Here is an 18,620-nt window from a genome sequence, read left to right as displayed (position 1 = left end):
TTTTGTACACTCAGTGTGTATAGACGGAGGTGCAATTTCCTTTTTTCCCTATTTCCCATTTCCCCTTTTTTTTGTGAACAATTGTGCTGTGCACTTTCCAAACTGTGAAAGGCAGCAATATGCAACATACCGTCTCGTCTGCCGGAAAGCCACACTAAGTGAAGTGTTTTCTGATTGTCTTATGATAAAACAATGCATTGAGTGAGTTGTGTAGTTCTGAAGGGATTGGAGGTGTAAGCAATATTGTGAAAATCCCACAAAACCAATCGGAGGACAAGGTGGAGTTATTATCATAATGCTATCAAATCCTCTCAGATTTCCACAAGTGTCGGGACTAGGGGTTGTTTCTGGAAAGGCTTAATTGCCTCCATAGTTCCTTTAGACAAGCAGCTCAATTCTGATATTCTTTTCAAGAATTAGTCTTTTGACCAATCAGATCAGCTCTGAAAAAGCTCTGATGTGAAAGATCTGATATGATTGGTCAAAAGACCAATTAGTGGAAAGAATATCAGAATTGGGCTGCCCATCTAAACGCAGCCGTAGTGATTCGTCCGTTGAAATTGTATTGAAGCATGAGGGCCAGTAGGGGGCACCTCTCCTTCCCTGTAAATAAATGAAACATCTCCACTCTGAGCTGTTGTCAAGTAGAGGCAATACCGAGCTAACACACCAGTCAAGAGATGGCAAAAGTATTTTTTATTTTTTTATTACTATAAACAATACACAAATATATAAATAGTCACCTGAAATGCATTCCAGTTGACTACTTCGGGAAGCTGGTTGAGTCTGAGAGCCTGAGAGTTTGCAAAGCTGTCATCAAGGCAAAGGTTGGCTATTTTGAAGAATCTCAAGTATAAAATATAGTTTGATTTGTTTAAAACTTTTTGGGTTATTACATGATTCCATGTGTCATTTCATAGTTTTGATTACTTCACTATTATTCTACAATGTAGAAAATAGTACAAATAAAGAAAAGCCCTTGAATGAGTAGGTGTGTCAAAACCTTTGACTGGTACTGTTATATAGTTTTTTGTGTGCTCTAGGGCAACGGTGTCTTGATTAAATTTGTAGTCCTTTTTTGGAACACCATTATTTTTGTCTATCTGAGATGTATTGTCAGGGCCCAGGTCTGACAGAATCTGAGCAGAAGATCTAGGTGCTGCTGTAGGCCCTCCTTGTTTGGGAACAGAAGCACCAGATCATCAGCAAACAGTAGACATTTGACTTCAGATTCTAGTAGGGTGAGACCGGGTGCTGCAGACTATTCTAGTGCCCTCGCCAATTTGTTGATATGTCTGCTAAATGGGAAATATTATTATTATATTTCGAGGAGAGTGGGGCTTAAGCTGCATCCCTGTCTCACACCATGGCCCTGTGGAAAGAAATGTGTGTTTTTTGCCAATTTTAATGTCTAATGTTTTTCACCGACACTGCTTTCCATTTATTTGTGTAGCCTCATGCCAAATTGACAAAAAATATTTTTGAAATCAGCAAAGCATAAGAAGACTTTGCCTTTGATTAGGTTTGTTTGTCATTTTGGGTGTGCAGGGTGAATACATGGCCTGGCATATGGTAATTTGGTAAAAAGCCAATATGACATTAACTCAGTACATTGTTTTCACTGAAGAAATGTACAAGGCCTTTTTGGGTTGGAGGGTTTCTATTTTGTCCTGTAGTTCATTCAATGAACTTGGAGAAGTGGTTTATCCCTAAATCTCCATTTTGGATCGATACAGTGCATTCGGAAAGTTTTTAGACCTCTGGACTTTTTCCACATTTTGTTTCGTTACAGCCTTATTCTAAAATGGATTACATTGTTTTTTCCCCTCATCAATCTACACACAATACCCCATAATGACCAAGCAAAAACAGGTTTTAAGACATTTTTGCTCACTTATAAAATGTAAATATTACATTTACATAAGTATTCAGACTCTTTACTCAGTACTTTGTTGAAGGACCTTTGGCAGCGATTTCACCTTTGGATATTCTTGGGTAGGACACTACAAGTTTGGCACACCTGTATTTCCGGAGTTTCCCCGAAAAAACATCCCCACAGAATGATTCTGCCACCTCCATGCTTAACCATAGTGATGGTGCCAGGTTTTCTCCAGAATTGATGCTTGGTACAGTGCCTTGCGAAAGTATTCGGCCCCCTTGAACTTTGCGACCTTTTGCCACATTTCAGGCTTCAAACATAAAGATATAAAACTGTATTTTTTTGTGAAGAATCAACAACAAGTGGGACACAATCATGAAGTGGAACGACATTTATTGGATATTTCAAACTTTTTTAACAAATCAAAAACTGAAAAATTGGGCATGCAAAATTATTCAGCCCCTTTACTTTCAGTGCAGCAAACTCTCTCCAGAAGTTCAGTGAGGATCTCTGAATGATCCAATGTTGACCTAAATGACTGATGATGATAAATACAATCCACCTGTGTGTAATCAAGTCTCCGTGTAAATGCACCTGCACTGTGATAGTCTCAGAGGTCCATTAAAAGCGCAGAGAGCATCATGAAGAACAAGGAACACACCAGGCAGGATCAGGATAATCCAGGTCCTGCAGTGCCTAGCTCCAATCCCACCCCCCAGGTGCTCTCATTTGTTGACTTCTGTAAACGTAAAAGCCTTGGTTTCATGCATGTTAACATTAGAAGCCTACTCCCTAAGTTTGTTTTACTCACTGCTTTAGCACACTCTGCCAACCCAGATGTCTTAGCCGTGCCTGAATCCTGGCTTAGGAAAACCACCAAAAACTCTGAAATCTCCATTGCTAACTATAACGTTTTCTGCCAAGATAGAACTGCCAAAGGGGGTGGTGTTGCAATCTACTGCAAAGATAGCCTGCAGAGTTCTGTATTACTTTCTAAGTCTGTACCCAAACAATTTGAGCTTCTACTTCTAAAAATTCACCTTTCCAGAAAAAAGTCTCTCACTGTTGCCGCTTGCTATAGACCTCCCTCTGTCCCCAGCTGTGCCCTCGATACCATATGTGAACTGATTACCCCCATCTATCTTCTGAGATCGTGCTACTAGGTGACCTAAACTGGGACATGCTTAACACCCTGGCCATCCTACAAACTAAGCTTGATGCCCTCAATCTCACACAAATTATCAATGAACCTACCAGGTACAACCCCAAATCAGTAAACACGGGCACCCTCATAGATGTCATCCTAACTAATTCACCCTCCAAATACACCTCTGCTGTTTTCAATCAAGATCTCAGCGATCACTGCCTCATTGCCTGCATCCGAAATGGGTCTGCGACCAAACGACCACCCCTCATCACTGTCAAATCGACCTGGCCGGGGTATCCTGGAATGACATTGATCTGGAAAGAATTGAAAAATATCTGAAGCTGGAGCCTCACATCTCCCTCACTAGCTTTAAGTTTTAAGTTCTCATTTGCAACTGCGACCTGGCCAAGATACAGCGTAGCAATTCGACACATACAACAACACAGAGTTACACATGGAATAAACAAAACATACAGTCAATAATACAGTAGAACAAAAGAAAACAAAAAGTATATATACAGTGAGTGCAAATGAGGTAAGTTAAGGAAATAAATAGGCCATGGTGGCGAAGTAATTACAATATAGCAATTAAAGACTGGAATGGTAGATCGGCAGAAGATGAATGTGCAGGTAGAGATACTGGGGTGCAAAAGGAGCAAAATAAATAAATACCAGTATGGGGATGAGGTAGGTAGATAGATGGGCTGTTTACAGATGGGCTATGTACAGGTGCAGTGATCTGTAAACTGCTTTGACAGCTGGAGCTTAAAGCTAGTGAGGGAGATGTGAGTCTCCAGCATCAGAGATTTTTGCAATTCTTTCCAGTCATGGGCAGCAGAGAACTGGAAGGAAAGACGACCAAAGGAGGAATTGGCTTTGGGGGTGACCAGTGAGATATACCTGCTGGAGCGCATGCTACGAGTGGGTGCTGCTATGGTGACCAGTGAGCTGAGATAAGGCGGGACTTTACCTAGCAGAGATTTGTAGATAACCTGTAGCCAGTGGGTTTGGCGACGAGTATGAAGCGAGGGCCAACCAACGAGAGCGTACAGGTCGCAATGGTGGGTAGTGTATGTGGCTTTGGTGACAAAATGGATGGCACTGTGATAGACTACATCCAGTTTGTTGAGTAGAGTGTTGGAGGCTATTTTATAGACGACACCACCGAAGTCGAGGATCGGAAGGATGGTCAGTTTTACGAGGGTATGTTTGGCAGCATGAGTGAAGGATGCTTTGTTGCGATATAGGAAGCCGATTCTAGATTTAATTTTGGATTGGATATGCTTAATGTTAGTCTGGAAGGAGAGTTTACAGTCTAACCAGACACCCAGGTATTTGTAGTTGTCCACGTATTCTAAGTCAGAGCCGTCCAGAGTAGTGATGCTGGACGGGCTAGCAGGTTCGGGCAGCGATCGATTGAAAAGCATGCATTTAGTTTTACTTGCGTTTAAGAGCAGTTGGAGGCCACGGAAGGAGAGTTGTATGGCATTGAAGGTCGTCTGGAAGTTAGTTAACACAGTGTCCAAGGAGGGGCCAGAAGTATACAGAATGGTGTCGTCTGCATAGAGGTGGATCAGAGAATCACCAGCAGCAAGAGCAACATCATTGATGTATACAGAAAAGAGAGTCGGCCCGAGAATTGAACCCTGTGGCACACCCATAGAGACTGTCAGAGGTCCAGACAACAGGCCCTCCGATATGACACACTGAACTCTATCAGAGAAGTAGTTGGTAAACCAGGCGAGGCAATCATTTGAGAAACCAAGACTGTCGAGTCTACCAATAATGGCTGATCCCTGGCTATGACCTCACTCTCTCAGGATATGCAAAAGAAAAACATTTTCATTTCACACCTCATGCTTGTACAGGTTACCCACTTGTAAATGCATTGAAACAGGACAAATATAAGCACCCCAAAATGTTTATTAAATGGAAGCAAACTAAATGGCAAGGGACTTGACTGAATTTGTCCAATAGAAACTATTGTTTAACTGTTTGGACTAATGATTACGCTCCAGGACTGCTACTCAGTGACTATTTGATCTTATTCACAACCAACATGGCAAATCACCCTCCAAACAACCTCACTCACCCTCCAAATACACCTCTGCTGTTTTCAACCAAGATCTCAGCGATCACTGCCTCATTGCCTGCATTCGTAATGGGTCTGCAAGCAAACGACCACCCCTCATCACTGTCAAACGCTCCCTGAAACACTTCTGCGAGCAGGCATTTCTAATTGACCTGGCCGAGGTATCCTGGAACGACATTGACCTCATCCCGTCAGTAGATGATGCCTGGCTATTCTTTAAAAGTGCCTTCCTCACCATCTTAAATAAGCATGCCCTCTCTCAAAAAAATTGAACTAGGAATTGATATAGTCCTTGGTTCACGCCAGACCTGTCTGCCCTTGACCAGCATAAAAACATCCTGTGGCGTTCTGCATTAGCATCGAATAGCCCCCGTGATATGCAACTTTTCAGGGAAGTTAAAAACAAATATACACAGGCAGTTAGAAAAGCTAAGGCAATCTTTTTCAAACAGAAATTTGCATCTTGTAGTACTAACTCAAAAAAGATCTGGGACATTGTAAAGTCCATGGAGAATAAGAGCACCTCCTCCCAGCTTCCCACTGCTCTGAGGCTAGGAAACACTGTTACAACCGATAAATCCATTATAATTGAGAATTTCAATAAGCATTTCTCTACGGCGGGCCATGCTTTCCACATGGCTACCCCTACCCCGGTCAACTGCCCGGTACCCTCCACAGCAAGCCACCAAAGCCCCCACCATTTCTCCGTTACCCAAATCCAGATGCTGATGTTCTGAAAGAGCTGCAAAATCTGGACCCCTACAAATCAGCCGGGCTAGACAATCTGGACCCTCTCTTTCTAAAATTATCTGCCGAAATTGTTGCAACCCCTATTACTAGCCTGTTCAACCTCTCTTTCGTATCGTCTGAGATTCCCAAAGATTGGAAAGCTGCCACGGTCATCCCCCTCTTCAAAGGGGGAGGCACTCTAGACCCAAACTGCTACAGACCTATATCTATCCTACCCTGCATCTCTAAGGTCTTCGAAAGCCAAGTCAACAAAAAGATTACTGACTATTTTGAATCACATCGTACCTTCTCCACTATGCAATCTGGTTTCCGAGCTGGTCACGGGTGCACCTCAGCCACGCTCAAGGTCCTTAACGATATCATAACCGCCGTTGATAAGAGACATTACTGTGCAGCCGTATTCATCGACCTGGCCAAGGCTTTCAACTCTGTCAATCACCACATTCTTATTGGCAGACTCAACAGCCTTGGTTTCTCAAATGATTGCCTCGCCTGGTTCACCAACTACTCCTCTGATAGAGCTCAGTGTGTCAAATCGGAGGGCCTGTTTCCAGACCTCTGGCAGTCTCTATGGGGGTGCCACAGGGTTCAATTCTCGGGCCGACTCTCTTCTCTGTATACATCAATGATGTCGCTCTTGCTGCTGGTGATTCTCTAATCCGCCTCTACGCAGACGACACCATTCTGTATACTTCTGGCCCTTCTTTGGACACAGTGTTAACTAACCTCCAGACGAGCTTCAATGCCATACAACTCTCCTTCCGTGGCCTCCAACTGCTCTTAAACGCAAATAAAACTAAATGCATGCTATTCAAACGATCATTGCCCGCACCTGCCCGCCCATCCAGCATCACTACTCTGGACCGCTCTGACTTAGAATATGTGGATAACTACAAATACCTAGGTGTCTGGCTAGACTGTAAACTCTCCTTCCAGACTCACATTAAGCAACTCCAATCAAAATTAAATCTAGAATCGGCTTCCTATTTCGCAACAAAGCTTCCTTCACTCATGTTGCCAAACATACCCTCGTAAAACTGACCATCCTACCGATCCTTGACTTCGGCGATGTCATCTATAAAATAGTCTCCAACACTCTACTCAGCAAACTGGATGTAGTCTATCACAGTGCCATCCGTTTTGTTCTCCAAAGCCCTTTATACTACCCACCACTGAGACCTGTACGCTCTCGTTGGCTGGTCCTCGCTTCATACTCGTCACCAACCCCACTGGCTACAGGTTATCTAGAAGTCTCTGCAAGGTAAAGCCCCGCCCTATCTCAGCTCGCTGGTCACCATAGCAGCACCCACTCGTAGCACACGCTCCAGCAGGTATATCTCACTGGTCACCCCCGAAGCCAATTCCTCATTTGGTCGCCTTTCCTTCCAGTTCTCTGCTGCCACTGACTGGAACGAACTGCAAAAATCACTGAGGCTGGAGATTCCCATCTCCCTCACTAGCTTTAAGAACCGGCTGTCAGAGCAGCTCACAGATCACTGCACCTGTTCATAGCCCATCTGTATACAGCCCATCTATCTACCTCATTCCCATACTGTATTTATTTATTTTGCTCCTTTTGCACCACAGTATCTCTACTTGCACTACCATCTTTTGCACATCTACCATTCCAGTGTTTAATTGCCATATTGTAATTACTTCGTCACCTTGGCCTATTTATTGCCTTAACTCCCTTATTTGACCTTATTTGCACTCACTGTATTTTGACTTTGTTTTATTTTTTTTCTACTGTACTATTGACTGTATGTTTTGTTCATTCCATGTGTAACTCTGTGTTGTTGTATGCGTCAAACTGCTATGCTTTATCTTGGCCAGGTCGCAGTTGCAAATGAGAACTTGTTCTCAACTAGCCTACCTGGTTAAATAAAGGTGGGAAAAAGAAACAAAAATCAAATCAAATTTGATTGGTCACATACATATGGTTAGCAGATATTGTTGTGAGTGTAGCGAAATGCTTGTGCTTCTAGTTCTGACAGTGCAGCAATATCAACAAGTCATCTAACAATGCCACAACAATGACCTAATACACACAAATCTAAGTAAAGGGATGGAACAAGACTATGTACATATAAATATATGGATGAGCGATGACTAAGCGGCATAGGCAAGGTGCTATAGATGGTTTAAAATATAGTATATACATATGGGATGAGTAATGCTAGACATGTTAACATCATTATTAAAGTGTCAATATTAATAAAGTGATGAGTGATCCATTAGTGGCCAATGATTTCAAGTCTGTATGAAGGCAGCAGCCTCTCTGTGTTAGTGATGGCATTATTCATCTTCTTGGTTGCTGCCTCCCTTCAATTCATTTTGGCTGCACAGCAATGTGTCAGAGACTGAGAAATGTCTCAGTACAGTTGGCACACTGGTAAGAATGGTTCATTCAGTATCACATGTATACATATGTTGACAAAACATTAGAAACACCTTCCTAATATTGATAACACCCCTTTTGCCCTCAGAACAGCCTCAATTTGTTGGTGCATGGACTCTACAAGGTGTCAAAAACATTCCACAGGGATTCTGGTCCATGTTGACTCCAATGCTTCCAACAGTTGTGTCAAGTTGGCTGGATGTCCTTTGGGTGGTGGACCATTCTTGATACGCACGTGAAACTGTTGAGCATGAAAAACCCAGCAGCGTTGCAAATCTTGACACACTCAAACTGGTGCGCCTGGTACCTACTACCATACCCAGTTCAAAGGCACTTAAATATTTTGTCTTGCCCATTCACCCTCTGAATGGCACACATCCACAATCCATATGTCTCAAGACTTAAAAATATATTTTTAATCTGTCTCCTCCCCTTCATCTACACTGATTGAAGTGTATGTAACAGGTGACATCAATAAGGGATCATAGCTTTCACCTGGATTCACCTGTTCCTCTATGTCATGGAAAGAGCAGGTGTTCCTAATGTTTTGTTCGCTGTGTATATTGCTATGTAATTAAACTTTTTTTTTCACAACAAAACCATATGAATTAATATATTCAACGATTTTAATTAATCTAAACATATTAATTTATATTCAAATAAACATAATAAAACATCTCTTCAGTTTCAATTTTAAAGTTTTAATATCACGTGCACAAGTACAGTGAAAATCTCCTCTTCATCTCACGAAAATGGATATATGTTGGATATCAAAAATGTTTTAATTGGCTACAACAATGTTTGCTGAGTTGGTTGTCATTACTGCCTCTTCTACAATGTATTTATGCAACAATATATGTATCACAGCAACATGTTAATGCATTTTTTTGAATCCATTCTCATCTTTTCCGCCTAGGTTTTCAGAACGTACGCCCATTGAAAAATCAGGTGTGTCTTGGGGTAAGGCCCGCCCCGTTTTACTTTACATGGCATTGTATGGGAATTTGATTGACAGCAGGCAGCAGCTGCTGAACAGCCCAGACATTGCGCAGGATACAGTATAGCTGGGGAACGGCGAGAGAGTTACGGTAGTTTTCCAAGCACTTGATTTGGTTTAGTGCATGAAAAAAATGACTCTGTGGAAAAAGCTCATGTGTTAGGGCAGGGTTTTGTCGGAATAACGCAAACATGGATGAAGTTGGTAAACGTAAGTAACCTGGGAAAATGTATGGCTGTTTAGTGCAGTCAACAGTAGGCAACAAATATGGCTTCGTGTGCCTTTTCCTATTTGTTATCAAAAATTGCTGTCCCATGCCATTCGATGTCATGGCTGTTCTGCTGAATTCATACAAGTGACAATTAGGAAGTTAGTTCCTTGTTCGCTTATCGGGCAGGGGGGGTCATTTTGGAGAAATAAAGCAAAGGATACGTTAGCTAACCAGTCTGCTAACGTTAGCTAGTTAGCTACCGAACTAAAGCGAACGGCAATGGAGCCAAAGCACAAAGAGTTGTTAGACCAATGCCACCAAAACTTGCTGGACTCAATAACTGACGCAGACCGGCTGATAGAGTTGCTGATACTCTCCGGTACTCTAAGCCAGCTCGACCGCTTCGAACTGGACCAAAACTGCTCTTCCAGCGCGGAGAAAGTGGACCAGCTTTTGAAGATGCTTGTGAACAAGGAAAGCGACCATTTCCTCGAACTGTGTGTGGCCTTGGAGAAGACGTACCCTGACCTGTATTCTGCACTCTTTACTAACCGCGGTGGACCCGTTGACCATTCGTCTGGTAAGATACCATGCACGCATGCAACACTTTTGCACATCAAAACGTATGAAGCATTCTTGCTACATTCCTCCACACAACATTAGAGATATTGAAGTGCTACCTATACCCAAGTCTCATAGTGCACTTACCGGGTGGTCTGCTGTGCAATACTTCTAAAAGCTATTCTACATAGGATAAAACTGTTTCCTTCCAACCCTAGCCACACGATCCTATGGATCATTGACTAGCTATGTCATTCTCATGTTGACGTTAGGGGTGTTGATGTGCAGCATTCAAAGCCATATTCAAAGCCATAATACCAGAACTCCAGGTCCTTGTGTGGCCCTTGTGGTTTCTTTCAGGAAATAACTTTTTTGAAGGTGAAATATTGCTGTGGAATGTAATATGTGATGCTGAAAAGAATGGAACTTTGTTAACATTTTAGGTTGTTACCGAAGTTTGGTTCTGTTTCATCATCACATTGTTCATTCCACAGCAACATTTTACCTTCAAATAAGCAAATGATCACCAGCAGAGACAGAGGCCACAGGCTCTATAACCAAACTCTTAGCGCTATTTATTATAGTCCATGTGGACTCTGCAACTGTTTGGCTAAGCAGTAGATGCTAAATGAACACACTTGCCATTCCTCTTTTTGAATGAGGAGCATGAAATATGTATTCCAGAATAACACTTCAGGGACCACCCATATATAGGTAACAACATATCTTCATTACAGTTGCAATGCACATATCATAGCCGCCTTCAAAGTGGGCATATTCTACAATGTATAGGATACAGATGGGGCAGTTTCACTGTATGTAGGTATGCCCCCCCCCCCCCCCCCCATCAAACTATACTGAACAAAGAGGGCAACATGCAACAAATTCATTGATTTTACTGAGTTACAGCTCATATCAGGAAGTACATTCATTTTGCACGAATCTATGGATTTCACATGACTGGGAATACAGATATGCATCTGTAGGTCACATATACCTTTAAAAAAAAGTAGAGGCATGGATCAGAACCAGTATCATTATCTGGTGTGACCATTGTTTTTCCTCATGCAGTGTGACACATCTTCTTCACATAGAGTTGATCAGGCTGTTGATTGTGACCTGTGGAATGTTGTCCCACTGCTCTGTTATGAGGATTAGGGCCTAATGAATTTACTTCTTCATGGATTTTGGCCGGAACTGGAACATGTCATACACTTCAATCCAGAGCATCCCAAACATGCTCAATGGGTGACATGTCTGGTGACAATGCAGGCCATGGAAGAACTGGGACATTTTTAGCGTCCAGGAAATGTGTACAGATCCTTGCATCATGGGGCAGTGCATTATCATGCTGAAACATCAGGTGATGGAAGTAGATGAATGGCACGACAATGGGCCTGAGTTCCTCGTCACGGTATCTCTGTGCATTCAAATTGCCCTGGGTAAAATGTGTTTGTGTTCGTTGTCTGAAGCTTATGCCTGCCCATACCATAACTCCATCACCAACATGGAGAACTTGGGAACGGCAGGGTAGCCTAGTAGTTAGAGCGTTGGACTAGTAACCGGAAGGTTGCAAGTTCAAACCCCCGAGCTGACAAGGTACAAATCTGTCGTTCTGCACCTGAACAGGCAGTTAACCCACTGTTCCTAGGCCGTCATTGAAAATAAGAATTTGTTCTTAACTGACTTGCCTGGTTAAATAAAGGTAAAAAAAAACAAAAAACCTCTGTTCACAACGTTGACATCAGCTAACCGCTTGCCCACACAACGCCATAGATGTGGTCTGCGGTTGTGAGGTCTGTGGGACATCCTGCCAAATTCTCATTATGTATGTTGGGTCGTGGCTTATGGTAAAGCAATGAACATACAATGTTCTTGCAACAGCTCTGGTGGAAATTCCTGCAGTCTGCATGCCAATTGAACGCTCCCTCAACTTGAGAAATCTGTGGCATTCTGTTGTGACAAAACTGCAAAATTTAGTGGCCTTTTGTCCACAGCACAAGGTTAACCTGTGTATGACCATGCTGTTTAATCAGCTTCTTGATATGCCACAGCTGTCAGGATTATCTTGGCAAAGGAGAATGCTCACTAACAGGGACGTAAACACATTTGTGCACAAAATAGAGAAATACGTTTTTTGAGAGTATGGAACATTTCTGGGGTCTTTTCAGCTCATGAAACATAGGACCAACAGTTTACATGTTGCATTTATATTTTTGTTCAGTGTAATTCAAGTGTCCTTTTACTTTAGGTTTATTGGGGGAAATGAAATGCAGTAGCCTCTTCTGTGTAGGGCTAAATGTGCACGTAATTTCCCAAGTTGTCATCAATATATTAATATCATGTAATTTGCATTTATGTTTAAATACAAGTGCTTCCTGGCTTTTATATTATACGCTCACAGCCTGACTTGTTTCCATGGATATGCTCTCGGGACTGACGTGCCCTTTCATATGGACCCTAGCATGATGTGCATGCCTATAACTATGCTTATAAATCCATAACATGGTGTCAGTCATATTCTCTATTTTCCATTGTACAGTAGATTGCATATGGCCAGTACTATACACCCAGTTATTGTCCTACTAGACCAGTGGTCCCCAGTTACATTCAGCCATGGTCTGTTTTTTTAAATATATTGGTGAACCCTGTACTAGACCATTTTTAAAATGTTGACTCTGAATGACAGTCATTCATTCAGCCTGTATGCACTTTCTCTAATGGAGGCTGAAACCAACCGTTCCCAGACAGTTTGAAGGTGGACTACAGTTGACTCTTGGTAAATGCACATCGTATATTTGCACACCACACTCCGAGGGCCCTCAGAGTGTGTTGTCAGGAAAATAACCTCACACTCAACATCAACAAAACAAAGGAGATGATTGTGGACTTCAGGAAACAGCAGAAGGAGCACCCCCCTATCCACATCGACGGGACAGTAGTGGAGAGGGTAGTAAGTTAAGTTCCTCGGCGTACACATCACGGAAAAACTGAAATGGTCCATCCACACAGACAGCGTCGTGAAGAAGGCGCAGCAGCGCCTCTTCAACCTCAGGGGGCTGAAGAAATTTGGCTTGTCACCAAAAGCACTCACAAACTTCTACAGATGCGCAATCGAGAGCATCCTGTCGGGCTGTATCACCGCCTTTTACGGCAACTGCTCCGCCCACAACCGTAAGGCTCTCCAGAGGGTAGTGAGGTCTGCACAACGCATCGCCGTGGGCAAACTACCTGCCCTCCAGGACACCTACACCACCCGATGTCACAGGAAGGCCAAGATCATCAAGGACAACAACCACCCGAGCCACTGCCTGTTCACCCCGCTATCATCCAGAAGGCAAGGTCACTACAGGTGCATCAAAGCAGGGACCGAGAGACTGAAAAACAGCTTCTATCTCAAGGCCATCAGACTGTTAACTGTTACAGACTGTTACATACCCTACATTATTCATCTCATATGTATATGTATATACTGTACTCTTATCTACTGCATCTTGCCATCTTTATGTAATACATGTATCACTAGCCACTTTAAACTATGCCACTTTATGTTTATATACCCTACATTACTCAGCTCATATGTATATACTGTACTCTATACCATCTACTGCATCTTGACAATGCCGTTCTGTACCATCACTCATTCATATATATTTATGTACATATTCTTTATCTCTTTACACTCGTGTGTATAAGGTAGTAGTTTTGGAATTGTTAGGTTAGATTATTCATTGGTTATTACTGCATTGTCAGAACTAGAAGCACAAGCATTTCGCTACGCTCGCATTAACATCTGCTAACCATGAGTATGTGACAAATAAAATGTAATTTGATTTGGGCTGTGCGTCTTTCCCTTTCTAGAGGATACGTATCTCGATACACTACCGTTCAAACATTTGGGGACACTTAGAAATGTCCTTGATATTGAAAGAAAAGCAAAAAAATAGTCCATTAAAATAACATCATTGATCAAAAATACAGTGTAGACATTGTTAATCTTGTAAATGACAATTGTAGCTGGAAATATGGATAATAATGGAATATCTACATAGGTGTACAGAGGTTCATTATCAGCAACCATCACTCCTGTGTTCCACTGGCACGTTGTGTTAGCTAATCCAAGTTTATAATTTTGAAAGGCTAATTGATCATTAGAAACCCTTTTGCAATTATGTTTGCACAGCTGAAAACTGCTGTTCTGATTAAAGAAGCAATAAAACTGGCCTTCTTTAGACTAGCTGAGTATCTGGATCATCAACATTTGTGGGTTCGATTACAGGCTCAAAATGGCCAGAAACAAATAACTTTCTTCTGAAACTCGTCAGTCTATTCTTGTTCTGAGAAATGAAGGCTATCCCACGTGAGAAGTTGCCAAGAAACTGAAGATCTTGTACTACGCTGTGTACTAGTCCCTTCACAGAACAGCGCAAACGGGCCCTAACCAGAATAGAAAGAGGAGTGGAAGGACCCGGTGCACAACTTAGCAAGAGGGCAAGTACATTAGTGTCTAGTTTGCGAAACAGACACCTCACAAGTCCTCAACTGGCAGCTTCATTAAATAATACCTGCAAAAAAACAGTCTCAACGTCAACAGTGAAGAGGCGACTCCGGGATGCTGGCCTTCTAGGCAGAGTTGCAAAGAAAAAGCCATATCACAGACTGGCCAATAAAAAGGATGTGCAAGATCAGGAACTACCTTGCATTGGTCAGCGCTCAAACATGTGCACAGTGACGTTACCCTGTGTATCTGAAAAGGACCATATACAGTTGAAGTCGGAAGTTTACATACACCTTAGCCAAATACATTTAAACTCAGTTTTTCACAATTCCTGACATTTATTCCTCGTAAAAATTCCATGTCTTAGGTCAGTTAGGATCACCACTTTATTTTAAGAATGTGAAATGTCAGAATAATAGTAGAGAGTGATTTATTTCAGCTTTTATTTCTTTCATCACATTCCCAGTGGGTCAGAAGTTTGCATACACTCAATTAGTATTTGGTGGCATTGCCTTTAAATTGTTTAACTTGGGTCAAATGTTTCGGGTAGCCTTCCACTAGCTTCCCACAATAAGTTGGGTGAATTTTTGTCCCATTCCCCCTAACAGAGCTGGTGTAACTGAGTCAGGTTTGTAGGCCTCCTTGCTCGCACACACTTTTTCAGTTCTGCCCACATATTTTCTATTGGATTGAGGTCAGGGATTTGTGATGGCCACTCTAATACCTTGACTTTGTTGTCCTTAAGCCATTTTGCCACAACTTTGGATTTTGATTTTCCCATGATGTCAAGCAAAGAGGCACTGGAGTTTGAAGGTAGGCCTTGAAATACATCCACAGTACACCTCCAATTGACTCAAATATCCTATCAGAAGCTTCTAAAGCCATGACATAATTTTCTGGAATTTTCCAAGCTGTTTCAAGGCACAGTCAACTTAGTGTATGTAAACTTCTGACCCACTGGATTTGTGATAGATTATTTCACTTATAATTAACTGTCTGTAAATAATTGTTGGAAAAATTACTTGTCATGCACTAAGTAGATGTCCTAACTGACTTGCCAAAACTAGTTTGTTAACAAGAAATTTGTGTTGTTGAAAAACAAGTTTTAATGACTCCAACCTAAGTGTATGTGAACTTCTGACTTCAACTGTAGGTCTACTGATTGTTTTGACTACCAAAACTATTGCTGATGGTGAACCTGAACCATCGCACTAGTGCACACTTTGCCAGGGTAGGGGCGGCAGGGTAGTTAACCCACTGTTCCTAGGCCGTCATTGAAAATAAGAATTTGTTCTTAACTGACTTGCCTAGTTAAATAAAGGTAAAATAAAAAATAAATAAAAAGGCTACCAATATTCCCTCGGGTTGTTAGGCATGCAAAATCTCTTGTAGATCAATGACTTACAACACAGTTCCATGCTTAGTTTGACACTGAAGGAGAGGTATTTTCGGAAGAACTGGTGATTCTTAACGTTTGAATCAGTTTTCCAGACCTATGCATGCTCCATTTGGCTCGGTTTAGGGTCCGCAGACCAATGCTGTTGTATCATTAAACATTTGAATCGGGGACCAATGTGTCTGTGAATTGTTACATTCCTAACATGCACTTTAGTGCATACTCCCTTTTTTAGTGCATTGCAGTTCACCGGTATCAAAATGCACTTCTGAATGGTTGGTGATACCATGCTTCATTTAGTCAGTGGCTGTGTGGAGAGAGGGGGTGAGGCAGAGAGGGATGTTTACTCATGGGCCCTTCCCAACAATGCAGAGGGGTGGGGGGAAATAATTATAACACAAAGAATGAGTAACTATAACTCATCACACAGGTGTGTTTCACTCACTGAACCATCTCTGTTAAACTTGCGACATTGGCAATTTGCACATTGCCACCTTTGTTTAATGCTGTCGACGAGCAGTAGCTGGACTGTACGTATGGAACTTCGACTGCGTCACCACAAGGCACCCTCTTCCCTTATGTAGTGCACTACTTTTGGCCAAGTGTATTATCATGCCTCCACTGCCCTCTGTATTAACTCCTGCTCCCTCCCTCCCGGCTGCTGCTGCCTCAGCACACACACACACACACACACACACACACAGGGAGAGCTGTAGTTGAGAGGTATTTTTGAATTCTTTTCATTAAGTGCAGTGAATCAGGCGGACGCGATTCCTGCGTTTAACCAGGCTGGCTGGTGAGAGAACGGTGACGAGTCTCCTAGTTGCTTCAGGCAGAGAAAGAAAGGGAGCGTAGAGAGGAGACTTAGCTCGTGTGTGATAGCAACCTGCTCTCAAGCCATCCTCTCATATTCTCATTTCCTCACTAGCAGACTCTCTCCTCCTTTCACTGACACACACATAGTGCATGCATCACACACTGTACAAACACACACATACCCCTTTGACTTCAAGGCACACACACACTTGCAAGCACGTAGACCGTGAAGGCAGTGGAGGAAGAGCAGCGCTTTGGTTCTCCCTTCTCCAACCCTCCCAATATGGCTGCTGTGGGAAACCGAGAGAAATGTACCTTCATTTAATGCACCATTACACTAATGGGTTCTCAGATTATGAAAAGCTTTAATAAAGGTTCAAATCCAGGCATGTCACTTTGTGCAAAATGCAGGGCCCTAATGCCACATTTAGTTTATTATGGGAATTCTTTCAATGGGGGTTTTAAATAAATCTGTCAAAACTGCCAATATGACAATTGTATTTTGTCAATTAGAGAATATATAGCCTAAGTAGACCACCGGTACCTTTGCCTTGTATAATAAACTATGCTATAGTATTTCAAGCTGATTTCATTCGCACACATTTGCTGCAATAGGGCTAATCAAAACCAATTTTATGCCTCCTAGTCCCCTGCAGTGCTTTGTGGAGAGACTTCTCCCAGTCCCTTGCAGTGCTTTGTGGAGAGACTTCTCCCAGTCCCTTGCAGTGCTTTGTGGAGAGACTTCTCCCAGTCCCTTGCAGTGCTTTGTGGAGAGACTTCTCCCAGTCCCTTGCAGTGCTTTGTGGAGAGACTTCTCCCATCTCCCTGCAGTGCTTTGTGGAGAGACTTCTCCCAGTCCCTTGCAGTGCTTTGTGGAGAGACTTCTCCCAGTCCCTTGCAGTGCTTTGTGGAGAGACTTCTCCCAGTCCCCTGCAGTGCTTTGTGGAGAGACTTCTCCCAGTCCCCTGCAGTGCTTTGTGGAGAGACTTCTCCCAGTCCCCTGCAGTGCTTTGTGGAGAGACTTCTCCCAGTCCCCTGCAGTGCTTTGTGGAGAGACTTCTCCCAGTCCCCTGCAGTGCTTTGTGGAGAGACTTCTCCCAGTCCCTTGCAGTGCTTTGTGGAGAGACTTCTCCCAGTCCCCTGCAGTGCTTTGTGGAGAGACTTCTCCCAGTCCCCTGCAGTGCTTTGTGGAGAGACTTCTCCCAGTCCCCTGCAGTGCTTTGTGGAGAGACTTCTCCCAGTCCCCTGCAGTGCTTTGTGGAGAGACTTCTCCCAGTCCCCTGCAGTGCTTTGTGGAGAGACTTCTCCCAGTCCCCTGCAGTGCTTTGGTGTTTCACCTATAGAGTAGTTCTACCTGTATAGGCCTTTCTCTCCTGACTGACTGACTGACTGAGACATTGATTTAAGCAGACACAAAGAGGAATGAGTTATGCACTGCTCCCTGACAGGAGCTCTTTCTGTGTATTAAAGATGGACCATTGCCTCTGGGCTACACCTCAACTCGGCTCAGGTGTGTGCAGCGTATTCTGAAAACACCTCTGTTTTTACGCTCTACTGATTTGTGGTGAGCTGAGAGGCAGTCGTTAAGAGAAGGCCTCTCTTTCTGTCTTCTTCTTTCTCTACGTCCTCTAGCTATCTCACCCACCCTCCCTGTTTCTCTCTTTCTATGCCTTTATCTCTCTTTTTTAGTCTCTTCCTCAGACTTTACATCTGTTTTGAAGTGTAGCAGGCCCAAAGTTCCCAATCAGCAGCTTGCTGTTCTGTGTGTGTGTGTGTGTGTGTGTGTGTGTACGGACTAGGACAGGACCAGTGGGTCTGTCTGCCTGTCGACCAGTATCCCACTCCCAGAAGCACATAAACCATGGGGACACAATG

The 18,620-nt window shown here is 42.9% G+C and overlaps 1 protein-coding gene across 3 annotated transcripts in view; it reads left to right on the top strand.

The window, feature by feature from the left end:
* The first annotated feature begins 9,296 nt into the window (after positions 1-9,296).
* The window catches only part of LOC135511174 (disks large homolog 5-like), a 100,516-nt gene continuing 91,192 nt past the window's right edge, over positions 9,297-18,620 (top strand). For all 3 annotated transcript variants that reach the window (XM_064932774.1, XM_064932775.1, XM_064932773.1), the window contains exon 1: positions 9,297-10,054. In XM_064932774.1, the coding sequence (XP_064788846.1) occupies positions 9,754-10,054 (301 nt within the window). In that variant the 5' untranslated portion in view covers positions 9,297-9,753. The remainder of the gene's footprint in view (positions 10,055-18,620) is intronic.

The sequence above is a fragment of the Oncorhynchus masou genome, chromosome 23 (genome assembly GCF_036934945.1).
Source record: "Oncorhynchus masou masou isolate Uvic2021 chromosome 23, UVic_Omas_1.1, whole genome shotgun sequence".
Taxonomy (NCBI): Eukaryota; Metazoa; Chordata; class Actinopteri; order Salmoniformes; family Salmonidae; genus Oncorhynchus; species Oncorhynchus masou.
This window is presented reverse-complemented; position numbering and strand designations above follow the sequence as displayed.